The 16,686-nt window shown below is 36.3% G+C and overlaps 4 protein-coding genes across 4 annotated transcripts; 2 read left to right on the top strand and 2 right to left on the bottom strand.

The window, feature by feature from the left end:
* Nucleotides 1-582: 582 nt before the first annotated feature.
* LOC106752660 (probable xyloglucan glycosyltransferase 5) lies at nucleotides 583-4,473 on the top strand. The gene is made up of 5 exons (XM_014634388.2): nucleotides 583-1,819; nucleotides 2,141-2,449; nucleotides 2,550-2,840; nucleotides 3,109-3,222; nucleotides 3,308-4,473. The coding sequence occupies exons 1-5, from the start codon at nucleotides 1,094-1,096 to the stop codon at nucleotides 3,950-3,952; spliced, it is 2,085 nt and encodes a 694-aa protein (XP_014489874.1). The 5' UTR covers nucleotides 583-1,093; the 3' UTR covers nucleotides 3,953-4,473.
* Nucleotides 4,474-6,634: 2,161 nt separating this feature from the next.
* Nucleotides 6,635-11,420, bottom strand: LOC106752654. Its single transcript, XM_014634382.2, has 8 exons — nucleotides 11,282-11,420; nucleotides 10,971-11,190; nucleotides 10,830-10,892; nucleotides 10,608-10,747; nucleotides 10,136-10,173; nucleotides 9,996-10,041; nucleotides 7,411-7,575; nucleotides 6,635-7,148 (listed from the first exon to the last, which is right to left on the bottom strand). Exons 1-8 carry the CDS (start codon nucleotides 11,391-11,393, stop codon nucleotides 6,973-6,975), a joined length of 960 nt encoding a protein of 319 aa, XP_014489868.1. The 5' UTR covers nucleotides 11,394-11,420; the 3' UTR covers nucleotides 6,635-6,972.
* A 118-nt stretch (nucleotides 11,421-11,538) lies between these two features.
* Nucleotides 11,539-13,410, top strand: LOC106752655 (glutamyl-tRNA reductase-binding protein, chloroplastic). Its single transcript, XM_014634383.2, has 5 exons — nucleotides 11,539-11,942; nucleotides 12,036-12,107; nucleotides 12,210-12,314; nucleotides 12,607-12,756; nucleotides 12,859-13,410. The coding sequence occupies exons 1-5, from the start codon at nucleotides 11,571-11,573 to the stop codon at nucleotides 13,096-13,098; spliced, it is 939 nt and encodes a 312-aa protein (XP_014489869.1). The 5' UTR covers nucleotides 11,539-11,570; the 3' UTR covers nucleotides 13,099-13,410.
* Nucleotides 13,411-13,550: 140 nt separating this feature from the next.
* LOC106752602 (exocyst complex component EXO70A1) lies at nucleotides 13,551-16,451 on the bottom strand. The gene has a single exon (XM_014634313.2). It carries the CDS (start codon nucleotides 15,691-15,693, stop codon nucleotides 13,669-13,671), a length of 2,025 nt encoding a protein of 674 aa, XP_014489799.1. The 5' UTR covers nucleotides 15,694-16,451; the 3' UTR covers nucleotides 13,551-13,668.
* Between the last annotated feature and the right edge of the window lie 235 nt (nucleotides 16,452-16,686).

Raw genomic sequence — 16,686 nt, 5'->3', positions numbered from 1 at the left:
TAATTAAATCTGTCTAGGAATAAATTTTCATATAAATAATCGAAACTAACAAATTGATCAACAAAGATAACAGTACAAAGAATTTAAAAAAAGGTAAAATGAATATAAAAATAAGTTATTAAAATCATTTATTACTATTATCATTAAATACGTTACATTTTCTTTTTCATTAAATACCACTCAAACACATTATATATAATTTAAAATATAATGGAATAATTTAGTTATTAGAAACTAACTACATTTATTTTAGAAGGACAAACCAAAGAAAAATTATATATATATATATCTTTATCATTCTTTTCTATTTATTTCTATCATGTTGTTTTTTGAGACATATATGCTAATGATAGATACTATGTAATAAACATTGTAAGATGACAAATTATGGACATATTTTTCTTAAACAGGTGATGTTTTGTTATGAAGGGCTACACTAAAATGTTGGAATGGACATTGTTAAAAATATTATCTTTGATATTGTAATTAATAATTAATTTCCATAAATGAGAAGAACTTGGTTGAAGATCTTGACCCATATATTAATAAGGAAGAACATGGGTGATTGAGTGATATGGTCGTGTTCTTACTTGACCAATGGAGAGAGTGATGACTTGCCTCTGACCCATGGTAGAGTTAGTCAAGTTTTTTGTTTGTTTGTATGGTTTTATAGTTGCAGTAACTCGTTGATTAAACTAATCATACCCACATGGATTACGTTTGTCTTCAACATTGGAAGTGTAGTAGAAGCCTTAGACCAACCCATCTTGGTAATTTCAAACTCCAATAAAGAAACCAACCAAGCACACACTCTCTTGTGCTTCTCTACAACTTTTTTCCCCGCATTCAGACCAAACAACTCAACTCAAAGGATTCTAAACTCGTGGATCTGACACAACATAACTCATACGAGTTTCTGGTTCTGTCCTTCCTTTGACTGTGTTTTCTGAAACTTGAAACACAATGGATTTTTCGGGTTACTCGGGTGTGGTGCTTTGTGGTAACACTTCAGTCTTGTGAGTTGTGAAAGCTTGTGTGAGTGTTACTGTTTGTGGAAAGTTGGTTGTTGTTGTTTGTGGTATTGAGGGAGCAAATGGGTCCAAGTGGAACCATAGATTTTTCAAAGTGGTGGGTTAAGGATTCAAGTTCAAGGAAGGGGAACCCGGTTGTGGTGACCATGGAGAACCCCAATTACTCAGTGGTGGAAATAGATGCACCGGACTCAGCATTTCAGCCGGTTGACAAGGAGAGAGGAAAGAATGCAAAGCAGTTCACATGGCTTCTTCTTCTGAAGGCGCATAGAGTTGTCGGTGGCCTTGCTTGGCTTGGGAATTCCCTTTGTTCATTGCTCCATTCTGTTAAGAAAAGATTGTTCTTGGGGCACGTGGAGACTGAGATGTCTGCAAAGGCGAAGTTTTTGTTTCGGGTGATTCTCACTTTCCTGGTGATGGCTTTGGCATTCTTGTCCTTTGAGCTGGTTGCTCACTTCAAAGGGTGGCACTACTTTCACAACCATAACTTGCACCTTCCAGAAGCTTCAGAGATCACAGGATGGTTTCACACTGCCTATGTTAGGTGGTTGGAGTTTCGAGCAGACTATGTTGCTCCCCCAATTCAGTCTCTCTCAACCTTCTGCATTGTTCTCTTCTTAATTCAGTCTGTGGATCGAATACTTCTCTGCCTTGGTTGTTTCTGGATCAAATTCAAGAAGATTAAGCCTGTCATTGATGGAGACCCCCTCAGTTCACATGATTTGGAAGGATCCAACCAGGGATATCCTATGGTGCTCGTTCAAATTCCCATGTGCAATGAGAAAGAGGTGACACACTTTTCTTAATCCTACCCCATTAAAGTTTCGTGCTTTCAAGCAAAAACAAAAAAAAAAAAGTTGTCGGTGCCAAAACAAATCAATCATGAAGTGGTTCCTTTGAACATACTATTATCATTACGATTATTCGTCCCATCTTAATTTTTCTTTCATCATAAAGTTTGCTGTGTTGAATTATAGTACTAATGATGATGATGATGTAATTGTCCCGTTTTGATTATTTATCTTGAAGGTAGATTATTGTGTTGATTTTTAAGGATTGCAACTCTTCCTGATAATGATGTTGATGAGTTTGACATTAAGTGCATGTAGGTGTATGAAGTATCGATTTCAGCAGCGAGCCAACTTGATTGGCCAAAAGATCGGTTGCTTATTCAAGTTCTGGATGACTCTGATGATGAGAGCATACAGTGGTTAATCAAGGGAGAAGTCTCTAAGTGGAGCCAAAGAGGTGTGAATATAATCTACCGTCATAGGAAGTTCAGAACTGGTTACAAAGCCGGTAATCTAAAGTCTGCAATGAGCTGTGATTACATCAAGGATTACGAGTTCGTTGCTATTTTTGATGCTGATTTCCAACCAAATCTAGATTTCCTCAAGCAAACTGTTCCACATTTTAAGGTGGCTACATCTTTTCCCTTCTTCCTTTCTTGTTATTCCGAATGATCTATCTATGCTTTAGTTCCCAATTTTGATTCTTGAGTGTGTGTGTGCTCTGCAGGGTAATCCTGAGCTGGCATTGGTGCAGGCTCGCTGGGCTTTTGTAAACAAGGATGAGAACCTATTGACACGACTCCAAAATGTTAATCTGTGCTTTCACTTTGAGGTTGAACAACAGGTGAATGGGGTCTTCCTTAATTTCTTTGGTTTTAATGGAACTGCTGGTGTTTGGAGAATAAAAGCACTTGAAGAATCTGGTGGCTGGCTTGAGCGAACAACTGTAGAAGACATGGATATAGCAGTCCGAGCCCATCTGAATGGTTGGAAATTTATCTTTCTCAATGATGTTAAGGTACATGTTCTGCTTTGTTTTATTTAGTTGTCTTTTGGGTTTTAATCAATTTGATGTTCTCAGTTTGTATCAATTTATATTTGCCTATAGCTGACAATAACACCTTTTGTATTTATTGATTTGGAAATGTGGTATGAACTTGGATCGTATGAAATAATTATGTGAAGTAATTCATAGACGTGTTACACTAACTTTTGGGGTGAAACAACAGTGAAAAACTGTTTATGTGAACAATTCAGCTGCAGTTAGTCTAAAAAACTTCTTTCAGGTGCTTTGTGAGCTTCCTGAATCATATGAAGCTTATAGGAAACAACAACATAGATGGCATTCTGGTCCTATGCAACTCTTTCGTTTGTGCCTTCCAGCAATTATAACCTCAAAGGTGATGATGCATTTTCTGTTACTGTCTGTGCACTGTTTGGTAGTAAAATACAATCTAAACATGTTCCGATTTCTCAATATTGCAGATTGCGTTCTGGAAGAAAACCAACCTAATTTTTCTGTTCTTTCTTCTTAGAAAGCTAATCCTCCCATTCTATTCTTTCACATTGTTCTGCATCATTCTTCCTTTGACAATGTTTGTCCCAGAAGCCGAGCTTCCTATCTGGGTTATTTGTTACATTCCTGTATTCTTGTCCTTCTTGAACATTCTTCCTGCCCCAAAATCCTTTCCCTTCATTGTTCCTTACCTCCTCTTTGAGAACACAATGTCAGTAACCAAATTCAATGCCATGGTGTCCGGTTTGTTCCAGTTGGGAAGTTCATACGAATGGATTGTTACAAAAAAAGCCGGTCGGTCATCAGAGGCTGATCTATTAGCAGCTGAAGAAAGAGATTCAAAGGCCATGAGTCTCCAACTTCACAGAGGAACTTCTGACAGTGGACTTTCTGAGCTTAACAAAATAAAGGAAAGCCAAGAAACAGTTCCCAGACCCCCTGTGAAGAAAATGAACAAGATATACAAGAAAGAACTTGCCCTTGCATTCTTGCTGCTGACTGCTGCATTTAGGAGCTTGTTATCAGCACAAGGCATGCACTTCTACTATTTACTATTTCAAGGTGTTTCATTCCTCCTTGTAGGCCTGGATTTAATTGGAGAACAGATGAACTAGAGGATCAGAAAGGATGTGTAAAATACAAAATTGATTGTTACAAACTTGAATAATTACAGAAGCCAACCAATCTGGATTGCTACAAGACAAATTGGTTTTCGCAGTTATATTCATGGTGCCTGAATAAGGCTCAGGTAACATGCTGAAAGCCACCGTGGGTCATATCATAAATAAGTGTTATTCTTCAAGGCATTTATAGATTTTATTTTTCATTTTTTTCTTCTTGGTTTTACTTGTCTGTCTATTGTTATCTATCACAATACATTCATTTTTCTTTCCCTTTTAAGTTTTCTGTGACGTTGAGCTGATTCATTTTGTCAGGATAACCCTGTTGCTTACATCACTTTTGGTTCATATGTATGTATCTATCTGTTGAATGACACTGATATGTTACAACTCCCAACAAATACCTGCTCCCTTCAATGCCAAGGTTTATATGTGTCTGGATCCAAATTTCACTACATGACATTAGTGGTAGAAAACCATGATGAATACAAAACCATGGTGAAATCACCACAAAAGTACACATTTTATGCTTCAAAAACATCATGCTATGGTGGCTATTTAGTATGTATTTAATGATTGTTTTTGTGAGTTAAATGCTGAAAGTAGTTTTAGAATGGTAAAAAAAAGGAAAATAGTGTCGGCAGGGGAATGTTTTAATTAGTGAGGATTTTGGAGCTTGGATTTGGACAGGGATGAGAATCATGTGAGTGTCCCACTTGGACCCATTTGTTTTAATTGAACCTTTAACATAACCAAAAAGATAATTTAGGTCATACTTAACTCCCAAAATTCGACCATGTCAATCGCCATTTCAATAATTGTAAGGCACATGTGCACATACCTCTCAGGAAGGCTGGTGGACCCTGCTGTCTCAACAAAGCTTTTCTTTTTATGCTTTTCAAATACTTAAGTCCTGAATCCATCATAACAAACATGCTCTTTCTTCACCACTTTTCTAAGAGATTGTAGCCAAGATTCTAAACGAATTTAAAAGGGAAAATCTTTCCTCTCAATAAATTTTTGAATAATACTACTGGTTTACATGATCTGCCCACTTTACCAACTAACACTCAGTGTACTTTTACTCTCATCTTTCCATCTCTGACATAAGAAGTACATTTCATATTTGTTTTTATGTCATTCAATCTTTGATCTTACTGGATGTAAAAGAAAATAAAGACACCCCCACTATCTTCTAAGATTTTTATGACAGGAAAAATAAACCATCATACTTGTTTCAAGTAAAGAATCCATTTTCTTGGTCTCAGTCTGATGTTTTTTAAGATTCAGTTTTCTTTTTCTTTCAGCTGTCATATAAATCTTTCTTTTTTGTAAGAAAGATTTGTTTGGGAAAGCATTTCTTTCATTCCATATAGGTTGTAGGAAAGGAGTGTGAGATGTTTATTGACAGGACATTCGACAAAAAGCTAGTTACCATCTTTTGGTTCTGTGCTGTTGACCGTGTTCATCTATCTCACCTCATTCATAATCAACGCTCAAAGCATACAGTAATAGATAAGGGAGAATCAGTGCTCGTGTGCTTCCTTCAACCTAATTGTAGTAAAGTGCAAACCTCAATTTTCTGATATTCACAGGAGGAACACAGAAGATAGCATACCTAACTAAGAAGGATGAACAAAAATCAGTACCTTTTGTTATTAAACTATTTTTTTTTTCTATATTTAATGTCTAACACAAATATAATTATTAAAAAATAACTTTAAATATAATTCAGTCTTATAAAATCAGAAATAAAAAAATAATATACAAAACTAAGAATGGTGAAAATAAAAAAAAACAAGTAACTTTCATTACCAAACTGTTTATTTATTATATTTAATGTCTAACACAAATATAGTTATTTAAAAAAATATTTTAAGTTTAATTTAATTTTATCAAATTAATTTTGTAAAATAAAGTTTGTACATTATATATTAATTTAATATGTGGTTGACATGAAACTTTCAATGACAACCATGATAAAACATTCCTCAATACTTTTTCATTGTACTAAAAGAAAGAGTGAAAATTACAAGATTTTTGGTTTGTGCAGTGCTTAACATTGGACCCACAATACTCTACCGGCATATAATAATATACCAGAGTAAGGTTGACAGAGAATTGGTCATGGAAAAAGCTTGAATCTTGTAAGAATATGTTTTAAGAAAGTTGTCATTTTATGATTTAGGATTGAGTGGAATAGACGGCCATGGCGCCATACTGAAGGATCCTTGGAAGTTACTGCTAATGCTGCCATAATCGTGCAATCTTTGGACCCTTCATTAAAGGTGACACCAAGCTTGGCCCGTATTGCCAAAAGCAGTGTCCCTCTCCCTCTATTTCCAAGTGTCCTATGCACTCATTCTCCACCGACAATTACGACCTTGAAAAAAACAAGGAAAAAAGACATCTCACCATTTAGCATTTAAATTTTACACCGTATGTTTGTGTTACTGGTTCGTGTGAATCACGTTCGCTCGAGGTTTCTTGGAACAATTTATAAAGCAGTCAAAAGTCATCTATCAACAGTTTTTAATTCATATGTTAGCTCATTCAACTCAAGGCAGACATAAAAAAATTGTGTTGTACTCTGTAATTAAAACTTTTTAGTTGAGGAAAGGGAAATGCAACTTTTCTTCTATGCGACATCACATGTGGGGATGTACTATGCTTGGATGTTACAAAAGAAAACAGTATTTCAACCGAAATATTTAATGTGTGTATGAAGTTCAAGCTATCTTGAGTTTGAATGAGGATACTAAACATTGCTCTGCTGAGAATGTAGCAGTAACTTCTCATTTCACCTTATCTCAGCCAAACATGTGACATTACATCTAACGTACTATTCTCTTGACTACTTCTGCAATGAGTTCTGTACAAAAACTGCAAACGTGGACACGAGTCATACTTCCGTCATATATGCCTTAGAAACTTGTCTGTTTGCACATCATTGATATGTAAACAACTGTTAACCGTAGAGTCGTTTTAACTCCAAGGGAGCATAACCACTATCTTCATTCATCTTCTCGTAATGATGTGTAATCCTTCACCATTAAAATCTCCCCGCATAGCTTTCGTGGGACTTGCTCCAGTTTAGTACCCTCTTGCCATGCTTGCCCAACTGAGACCCCAGGTCCTAGATGGCGAACATACACAACAATTTGATCGTTGAAAGGATAAGGATGCTTAGCTGCATAAACAAAAGCCAATAAAATTGGGGGCATAAGGGGACTTTGAAAAATAACATGATCACCCTGCTTGTTTCTAGTGTATATTACAGGGAAAACCAATGAAGAGGTATATAGAAAATAATGCAACAAGAATACACCATGCAGATATCTATCACAGGACTTAAATTTTAACATATAGAACCAATACAATTTCTTTAAAAAATGTAACATGTGTACTTTCAGAACTGAGATTATCTCTTTACAAAAAAAAGAAGTTGCTACCTGGTCTTGGAAAGCCTGATGGGAGCTCTTTGATATCATATAGTCCATCCCCAAATTCATATGCTAAATCGCATGGCTGTTCAGTTGACATCACTACCTTAAGTTGTCTCACCGCAAAATACAAAGGGGAGAAGGAGTCAGCAACTGCAGCCAAAAGTGAGCCACCTGGGAAGTTGTGGAATTAAAAAAATATAAGTTAATATTAAGGACAACCAAGATTTAAGCTTAAAACAATGAATCACAAAAACATAAAAGAAACAAACAAAACCAGGCACCAGAAATGAATTCATCAAGAGCCCTTTATTAAATCACAATGATATCAACATCTTAAAGAAAAACAGCAAGATTATACAACTAATTCTTTCTTCTTGTATATGTCTATACAGATTATTGAAGCATTAGGGCTCAGGAACCATATGATTTAACAAACAACAGAGTGACCACTAAACAGGTAAAGATGTAAACAAACTATGAAAATGGACATGTACAGTATTTTTCGATCTACTGATGGACAACCATATATAAACTTATTTTCACGGTATCAACCTTGGTGAAAAGAAAAAGCGTATAAATTCAATATTATGGATCAATTTGAAGTATTGTGTATGAGAAGAAGAATAAATTACTTCTATTACTAACCTGTTGCATGCGAAATGTGGGCGACTAAGTGTAGTTTATCCAAACAATATGAACAATCAAGAAACTATATAAACATAATATTTGAATTTGGATGTGATAAAAAAATCGTTAAGCGACATGCTCAACTGATCTATGTTTTATACATATGAAAAAGGGAACAGAGGACAAGTTATATATTATAACAATCAATACACCCAAAAAGCAGCTATATGAATGTTGTACAATCCGATAACAGTCATAATTTTATCACTTCCCTCAAGCTGGAGGGTATAAATTATATGCACCAACATAATTATATGACCGTCTGGTCAGCACTTACCCAAACAGTCAAACGAAGAGTTACAATTGGTGAACATAAAAACGCCCTAACCCTGCTAAGTCTTGTACGGTCGGTTGACTGGCTGACTGATCATCCAAATGCTTAACCATCTCCAATAATCAAGTTTATAAGTAAAGTGTACTTACTAGTTATTAGGCCATGATTAAGTTTATACTAATTATAAGTCCATCTCGAAACCTCTAAATACGAGTTTCAGGTAAAGAGATAGATGATTGCATTTATCTTGAATTTAAGATTTTATTGTATAACCGAACGATCATATTATTGGCCGAGCATATAGGAGAACTTTGTAACCTAGACTCTGAAAGTGTCGTTAGGAGGTTTGGAGAAAGTGTAACGTGGAGTATTTTGATTGTTATCCCAGATCTCATATCGAAACATTTTAGCCCCCACCTTAAACATTTTGACATCCACCCGAAATATTATATAAATTGCTATTAATACAACATCTCAATTACAAAATTCCTAAAAAGGGACCAATCAAGTAACACAGAACATAGTGGGTTAACATGAGTAGTAGTTGCCGAAATTGTGAACATAATGGTTCAGCACTCCTTAGAGGTATTGTCGTTGTTTCCGAAGTATTAGGAGTGATGAACCTTGCCCTCTAAAACTCAGAATATTATTTTGGACATTTATGATCCATTGTAGAACAGGGAACGTGACTTATCAAGTCACAGAACTATCCGATATATGGAGAAATTATCTATATATGTTTATGAAAAAAATTATCATTTTTATTAAGAGAAACAATAAACATGAAATGAAGAGAGAACGGATATCATATAAATAAATTGAATAATACAAAAGATAAATTAATAAACACACATATCTCATGTACCCTTTGGTTTTCATGTAATTATTTTGTTTTAAAAGTTTGAATTATTTGTGTAGTAGCTAGTAGAGATAAATGAGATTTACCAATGAATACAAGATTATTTCGTCTAGTTCAAATTTTACTAATTTAAAAACCCAAGCTCCACCTACAATTAATTTAAATTCACATTATCCAAATAATGTTATGTTAAACATTTTTAATTATAAAATTCGGTTATATATATCTCAAATTACAATCCAGCAACCAAGCACAATCTTCTACCCAGTCCGTCCTATCATTAACCTGCATTTCTCAAACCATGAAAAGTCAAACTTCATGGATTCTTGATTTAGGTGCTTTTGGTCACATTTATGGTACTACTTCTATGTTCTCCTCTCTTTCTTCTTCTAAATTTCCCCATTTTATTACATTAGCCAATGAGCCCGAAGTGTGGCCAGAGTAGTGATTATTGACTTATGTTGTCACTATTTATTTTTTCAATTTTTCTAACAAGAATAACGAAATGCCTATCTTCCAATGATTCAGAAATTTGGATTATGTGCTAGTATTCGGGTAAAACATATAAGTATATAGTTGAATTATTCTTTTACCCACATGTTATGTAGTTGGACTTCACTGTGCATTCACAATTAGACTAACAATACAACCTTGATGTGCATATTTCACAAAGTGCCACTACATTTAAGATTGACGAGCATATATTTCACTAAAATTATAAATTGTGTAAAGGTATCCATGCCATTCGATGCCAAAAACAGAGAAACTTACTTATGATTCGCCCGTAGGCCTCTCCATCCTTGCAGGTAAATATGGCCTTCAAAAGTATCAAAAGAGCCAATTCTTCAAATAAAAGTAGTAACTACTTTGTGTACAAGAGCAAAAAAGTAAAAAGGAGATGATGAATTTACCTTTCTAAAGGAATTTATCCAGGAAATTATCATTGGTCCTATGTAACAAAAGTTTAACATTGACATTAGTTTTCAAACTTCAAGATGGTAAAAGTGAAAAACTAATACACACGAAACCATGACAAATACTTTCAACACTAAAGACACGTTGAGCGCAGCATTAGTATTGGAACATGAAAGAAAGTAGGTCAAATTTACATGAAAATAAACATTTCCTAATTCAAATGAAAAGTATTTAAGAATCCAGTAAACTGAAGTAGGAAAAATCATATACATATAAGAAGAGGGAAGGGATTTTGAGCACTAGGATTGACGTGTGCATGGTATTAGGAAGCGAAGTAGTCCATCCCTACATGTGGACGTGAGAAAAGAATGGGGCAATAGGAAACAAAATGCATTCATTCATTGTGTGATATTTAATCTAACCTAGACAACTCCCAAACAACAACGATGATCCAATCAGTTCACTAACCTCCACTTGTTCTGCAGTTATAATATTCAACCACAACATCATCGCTGTTGGAGCTGGACAACAGTGTAGATGCACTTTTCTTCACCAACTTGGGATCCTCATACCGTGTACCAGCTATCTGCCAAGCCATTGACACAAGCCTGCGCAAAAATTTCCAGTGCTAGGCACTGTAAATGCAGAACAAAAGCATTAAAAGGAAAGAAAAATAAGGAGTGAAAATACCTAGGTTTTAACAATCGCAGTAGTCGATGTCGCCTTTCCTCAGGAATATCTTCAATCTTTTTCCTGAACATAGAGAGTGGGTGTGTAACTGTAACTGAGAGAGAATAAGAATTAAAGCTGTAGCGTGTATGCATGAGTTACCATAGGTATGCAGCGGGATTATAGGAAGATGGGTCCAAAGGAATCAAGCCCTTAGGAGGATCAATAAATGTCACCACGTCTTGTTCATCCAAGTAAGTCTTTTTACCACTTGGAAGAATTCGAAAGGGTTTATCATCCCAAGGTGACACATTCAATTGATTGCTTCGAGAAGCAACTCCACAAGTAGCACCTAAAACCCCATTTCTGTACAATCCCAAACCTACAAAATCCAATCCAAAGTAATTCAACACAATTAATTTCAGTTCAGTTTAGGGTTTAAGGTAAAACTGTCAAGTGATGCACCAACGCACCTCTCGACCGTGGAAGCATTCGGCAGGAAAAGGAACGAGGAATCGGACGGTGATGATGCCGCCGCCACCATCTCGGTGGTGTCAACGTGAGTGTCGCCGCTGTTCCTGCCATCAAAGTCTAAACGCCAGCACGCTGCGTCTGGGGTTTGTGGATAAATAAAAACGCACCAAAACGAAGTGTCGTTTAGTTACTGTGCTAGAAAAACGACATATTGAGGTCCTTTCTTCTTATCCTTTTTACGTGCTTTTCTACTTTAGCACTGAGAGTGTCTGCGATCTATCTGAAGAAATGCTGCTTCAAATTCAAACGAGGCAATTCGGTGCAGCGTGTCCACGGGTGAAACTTGCACCCGCAAGCGAAACCAAGAGAAGTGGCTCTGTTTGGTTGAGAAGGAAGAATGGAGGCCCAAAATGCTCGGTGGCGGCGGCGTCGACGGCCCAATTGGAAGTGAAGAGTGAGAGCAAAACGAAGCCGTTTCCGGCGGAGGTATCGAGAACCCTAATGGAGTTGGCTAAGGTGGGGACGCTATGTACGTTGACCGAAGAGGGTTTGCCTCTGGGCACTGGGGTTCGATTCGCGGTTGAACCCGAACATGGTACTCCCTTGTTCTGCTTCAATTCCAGTGATAACACTAACATCCCTTCTTCTCTTCATGTTCAGGTACCTCATTTTCCCTCTCTTTCTCTATCTGTCTCACTGCTAATTTATCTATTCGATAAGTTTTTTTTTTTCATGTCTGTGTTTGTTTATCAGTTTGAACAATTCGGATTGCGCACTCCTCAATGCACTGTTCAAGGAACTCTTACCAAACCACAGGATCCAAAGGTAAGTGTAACTAGCTAGTTTTAGTTTAGTTCCCTGTCAAATTAAACCAGGATCATGATCATCGATAAAAATTCATCACTGGGTGTGCATGTGTATGTGCAGCGTTTCGTTTCTGTGTGGAGGAAGAGGTTTGGAGAAGAAGTGGATCAAGATTCTATTTACATTATTGCTGTGGATCGGGTACTGCAATTGGAAGACATTCAGGAGGTAGAACTCATTACTTAACCCTGATCTAACCTTGAAATGGAACTTAATTAGACCTGTTTGGGTGATTCTCTTTGTGAACACTTCTCGGAGAAGAAAATAAGAAAGATGAAATAAACTTCTGCATATGTTAAATTAATTCATCCATAAGTTAAAATCATCTTCTACAGAAGTTAAGAGATAGGTTTTACTAGTTAACCTTTGCATAGGTTAATTCTAACTATTGGGAAGAAATCTTCCCATCAGCCCTTTAGCCTCTTATGCTCGTGAATCATTATTTGCATTGCAACTGTAGGACGGTGTTTGGGTAACCTCTTCAGATTACAGCAATGCTCAACCGGACCCACTTCGAGACTCTGCACACAACTTAGTAACTGAGATCAACACCAACAACATGGAAGACATTACTCGCTTCTGCAATGTCTACGTTGATTTGGATTTCCTGGTTTGTCACCAACACTACTCTATCTATGTTTATTTGTCTTTTAAATAATGTCATCCAAAATCAAAACGCATTGCTTGTGTTGACTTTGAATGGATTTGGAAGGTTTCGGAGGCAAAGATGATATGGGTTGATCGCTTGGGTTTTGACATGCGGTTGTCGTCCCCTCACAGAGGCATGTTTGAGGTCCGCATTCCCTTCCCTAGAGAAGTCACGGATGAAAAAGGTGCCAAGTCTACGTTTAATTGTATGTCACAACTCGCTTGGGAGGTTGAAAGAAACTTCCAACATCCACACTTTCCAAAGGTTAAAGAGTTGAAGCCAGTCAGATCCTCTTTGCTGTAACCCACGTACCAATTCTTCAATCTTGGTCAAACATCATCCATCCTAGCTTGTTTTTCAAAGAATAATATGACAATGTTTGTCACACCTTCATTCAATGGCCTGCTCCATTGCACCTACCATTGGGTTTCAAAACTCAGGTTGAATATACTCAATAGGCAATGATTTTGAGACCAAATCTGGGTCGAATGGACTAAAATAGGCGTTTGCATATTTATTAATAAACTCATATATCTATAATTATGAGATTTATTTTACCAGCAGTATACAGACATTTGCTGGCTACATAAATTTATATATCTATTTTCTTGAGAAGCATTTATTCATGTAAGTAAATAAGTCTTGTCTATGTCTACCCTTTTTTTTGAAAAAGATGGAACAGCCAAATTTGTAAAGCCAAAAGATAACATAGTTACCAAAGTCAGTCATTCTTATTGAAAATAATTAATTAAGCTGTAACAGTGATAACATACAAGTAACAGTGAAGGCCTACTTGCAAACGGTTTGTAACTTTGTACACACACATTACCAGAGTACATTAACATTCATTCTGGCAAGTACAAGGAAAAGAAATCATATAGCTGCTAGAGTTAAGCGAAATTGATGACTGAGATCTTTTATTTTACTAATTAAGTCTGCCTGTTTAATGCTACTACCCTTCCTCTGCTTGGTCTGAAACAGAGACCTAATCTTGTTCTCCAAACTCTCTGCTGAATATTTCATAAGTTTGTCAACCTTAGCATCATTTTCAGTTGTCAAACAATAGTTTTTGACATAGGCCCTGTAGATTGGTATAAGACCTTTGGTCAAATGCTTGCATACATTTTCCCTTAGGATCTTATCGGAGATTACCCAATCAGATTGCTTCTTGTATCTTTCCTCAAAAGCTAGATTAAAAGCAGTTAGTCTCTTTGCCAAGTCTTGGCATGTCACACTTGCACTGGAGGGTGAAAGTATGTCCTTTTGTACTCCAAGAATAGGCAGAAGCTTTCCCCAGCTGTTCCTCAAATAAAGTGCTGCGTAATAGTCCCTATATTGTTCGTGTGCTCTTAACCAAGAATCTCCCATCATATTTCCAAGTACTGTACCCCTCAAATTGCAGAAATGACAGTGATTATTCATCATAAAAAGGTAGGACAGGGTGATATCTTCATAGGTCTTCGACCAAGCATCCAAATTAACCGCAACCTCCTTGATTGCGTTATACATTTGGCACAAAACAATACCCTCTTCGTAGGCTTCCTTTCTCCAACTAAGATGTATTCTCACAACCTGTGTCAAATGTGGCCTATAAGCATCCCCAAGCAGTTGATTGCAGTAATCCGTCACAAAGCTCACCAGCCTTGGAACGCTGCCATCTGGGGGAGGAGAAGTTGGCCTTTGCAACTTCACTTGTGCTGGAAGTTGCCAGAATATCTCATTGGCACCATTGACAACTTTTTTTATAAGATCCTCTATCACAGTTCTAATTTCTTTACATGCTTTTGCACTGAAAAGTTGGTTGAATTTTAGCCTCAGGTCATTTAAGACCCTGAATATCGACAGCAGGTTCAACAATTTGAAGGGGTCATTTTTCCTCTCAGTAACCATCCTTCCAAATCGAATAAAAGAAAAAATTCCTGATTCAATGGCAATCTTTGCAAAACACCCCATGCATGCTTCTGGACCAATTTTCTCAAAGACAATAGCAGAAAACCTCCACTCAATCTCAAGCAGTTGTTTAGCAAACAACTCCAAATGGTAGCCCCATTGGTCTATGTAACTCTCTATAGACTGGACAGCCTCAATTTCAGTTGTTGGAATATCCAAGTAACTCAAATCTAAAGTCTTCAAACCTCTCCGAGCATTCATGCCTCGAACTTCAACATATATGGATTGCAACTTGTGTAGCCTGCCATTCGCATTTAATCTCTCTACGATGGAATGCAACTTCCCCGCCAAAGAACTTGTCAATGGCAAAATATGTTTGGCAATACTGGTTTTCTGGCCAGTTTGTGGTGATGCCAATGAAACCAAAGGAAGAGGCACTGAGTTTGCTGTCAGAAGCCTGTGGAACTCGAGCTCTAGTTTGTCAAAAGCAGTACTAAGAAGGCCTTCATCAAGACGAGCACCTTTCTCCTTGACCTGCAATTCTTGCAATATTCTGAGATATTTCTTTACCTTCAACAGGCAAAGCTCATTGGTGATTGCTTTGTCTTGAAAGAGCTCATAAATGTCCTTCAGCCAGCCAACTGTCAACCTGGAATTGTCACTGAGAAGCTTCAGTGCTTCCTCAAGCTTCTTTGTATCTGAGACATATGTGTGTAGATCAGAAGAGGGATCTGTTAAGAGAGATTGCTCCAACTGATGAACAGAGTCAAGAACCTTAAGGAGTGCAGCAGCAGAACATAGAACACTGTCTATACCGTGCTCAATGTTGACAAATGAGCACTTTTGCACTGAGATGGGTCTAAGGGAAGCTTGCAAAGCCAGATATCTCTGGTTAAGTAGCTCCAATCTCGACCCAGATTCATCTAGTGCAGAGGCAATGGCGCTTGATGTTTCCAAACTAGTTGTCAAACATTTTCTGGCTGCTTCAAGATTCTCCTTGTTCTCCATATCAATGGAAAATCAAGTGCTGACTCGAAATGATTACTAGTTTGGCTTTTAGATTTACAACTAAACATAAAGTTTGGTCCAACGAAAAAGGTAATATTTGTTGGTTTCTTGTTCATCGTCCTACTCACATCTCTTCACCAAACTCAACAAACAAAGTAAAAGGGAGTTAAGGCTAACTTCACTTACAATACAAAAAATCTCAGTAATGTCAACCACCAGGTGGTAGAACTTCCTTGAATTAGCGCACCATATGCACAACTAATTTCTCAAGCCATTGTTTATTATTCATTCCTCATCTTGTTTTGTGTTAGTCAATCCTAGCTTTGATGTTTCATTTGACGACCAATACCAGCTACTCTAACTCTTCCTTCAACTGCCTCAACGATCAGCCCAAAACTTACAACGGAATTCTTATTTTTTTCTGCACTCAAACAAATCTCGCAGTGATAAAGCAAAACATGTGACCAAGTTGTTCTTATTTTACACTACACTGGTTTGATTAACAAAGACAACCCGGTCCAGGTCAAAAGTTTGATTAATTGTTTAACTTACTATTCATCTTAATCTTTCATTTTATTTTAAATTGACCACTAACATTAATTGATTACTCTATATTTTTAAAGGGACTAAAACGAAAAAAATAACATTTTTGCAACAATAATAATAAAAAAATAACATAAGGAGCATCAACGAAAACTAAAAAAATATTTATTGGACTAAAGTTAAAAGTAAACATATTTATTTAAAAAGTTAATAATATTTGCTTATCAAGTATCCACGACTAAAATTAAACACTAATGATCAATAACATAAAATATAGTAAACAATAAGAATCACTAATGATTTTTTAAGTAAAAGAAAAACTAGGTTTAATTGACTATTGTGAGTTTTCAATAATAATAATAATAATAATAATAATAATAATAATAATAATAATAATAATAATAATAATAATAATTAGTATCGAGCATGGGATACAATTTAAGTTAAATT

This window comes from Vigna radiata, unplaced genomic scaffold (assembly GCF_000741045.1).
Source record: "Vigna radiata var. radiata cultivar VC1973A unplaced genomic scaffold, Vradiata_ver6 scaffold_153, whole genome shotgun sequence".
NCBI lineage: Eukaryota > Viridiplantae > Streptophyta > Magnoliopsida > Fabales > Fabaceae > Vigna > Vigna radiata.
The sequence above is the reverse complement of the archived record's forward strand: the minus strand, read 5'-3'. Positions and strand labels throughout refer to the sequence as shown.

What these genes read in the sequence shown, in the direction of transcription:
- LOC106752660 (XM_014634388.2), top strand. Translation starts at nt 1,094, where the DNA reads ATGGGTCCAAGTGGAACCATAGATTTTTCAAAGTGGTGGGTTAAGGAT. An exon ending in CCATGTGCAATGAGAAAGAG is followed by an intron (nt 1,820 to 2,140) that starts GTGACACACTTT and finishes AAGTGCATGTAG; the next exon opens with GTGTATGAAGTATCGATTTC. An exon ending in TCTTTCTCAATGATGTTAAG is followed by an intron (nt 2,841 to 3,108) that starts GTACATGTTCTG and finishes AACTTCTTTCAG; the next exon opens with GTGCTTTGTGAGCTTCCTGA.
- LOC106752654 (XM_014634382.2), bottom strand. Translation starts at nt 11,393, where the DNA reads ATGGCAGGAACAGCGGCGACACTCACGTTGACACCACCGAGATGGTGG. An exon ending in CTGCGATTGTTAAAACCTAG is followed by an intron (nt 10,748 to 10,829) that starts GTATTTTCACTC and finishes ATTTTTGCGCAG; the next exon opens with GCTTGTGTCAATGGCTTGGC. An exon ending in GGCCTACGGGCGAATCATAA is followed by an intron (nt 7,576 to 9,995) that starts GTAAGTTTCTCT and finishes ACAACTTCCCAG; the next exon opens with GTGGCTCACTTTTGGCTGCA.
- LOC106752655 (XM_014634383.2), top strand. Translation starts at nt 11,571, where the DNA reads ATGCTGCTTCAAATTCAAACGAGGCAATTCGGTGCAGCGTGTCCACGG. An exon ending in CTTCTTCTCTTCATGTTCAG is followed by an intron (nt 11,943 to 12,035) that starts GTACCTCATTTT and finishes TTTGTTTATCAG; the next exon opens with TTTGAACAATTCGGATTGCG. An exon ending in CCAAACCACAGGATCCAAAG is followed by an intron (nt 12,108 to 12,209) that starts GTAAGTGTAACT and finishes GTGTATGTGCAG; the next exon opens with CGTTTCGTTTCTGTGTGGAG.
- LOC106752602 (XM_014634313.2), bottom strand. Translation starts at nt 15,693, where the DNA reads ATGGAGAACAAGGAGAATCTTGAAGCAGCCAGAAAATGTTTGACAACT.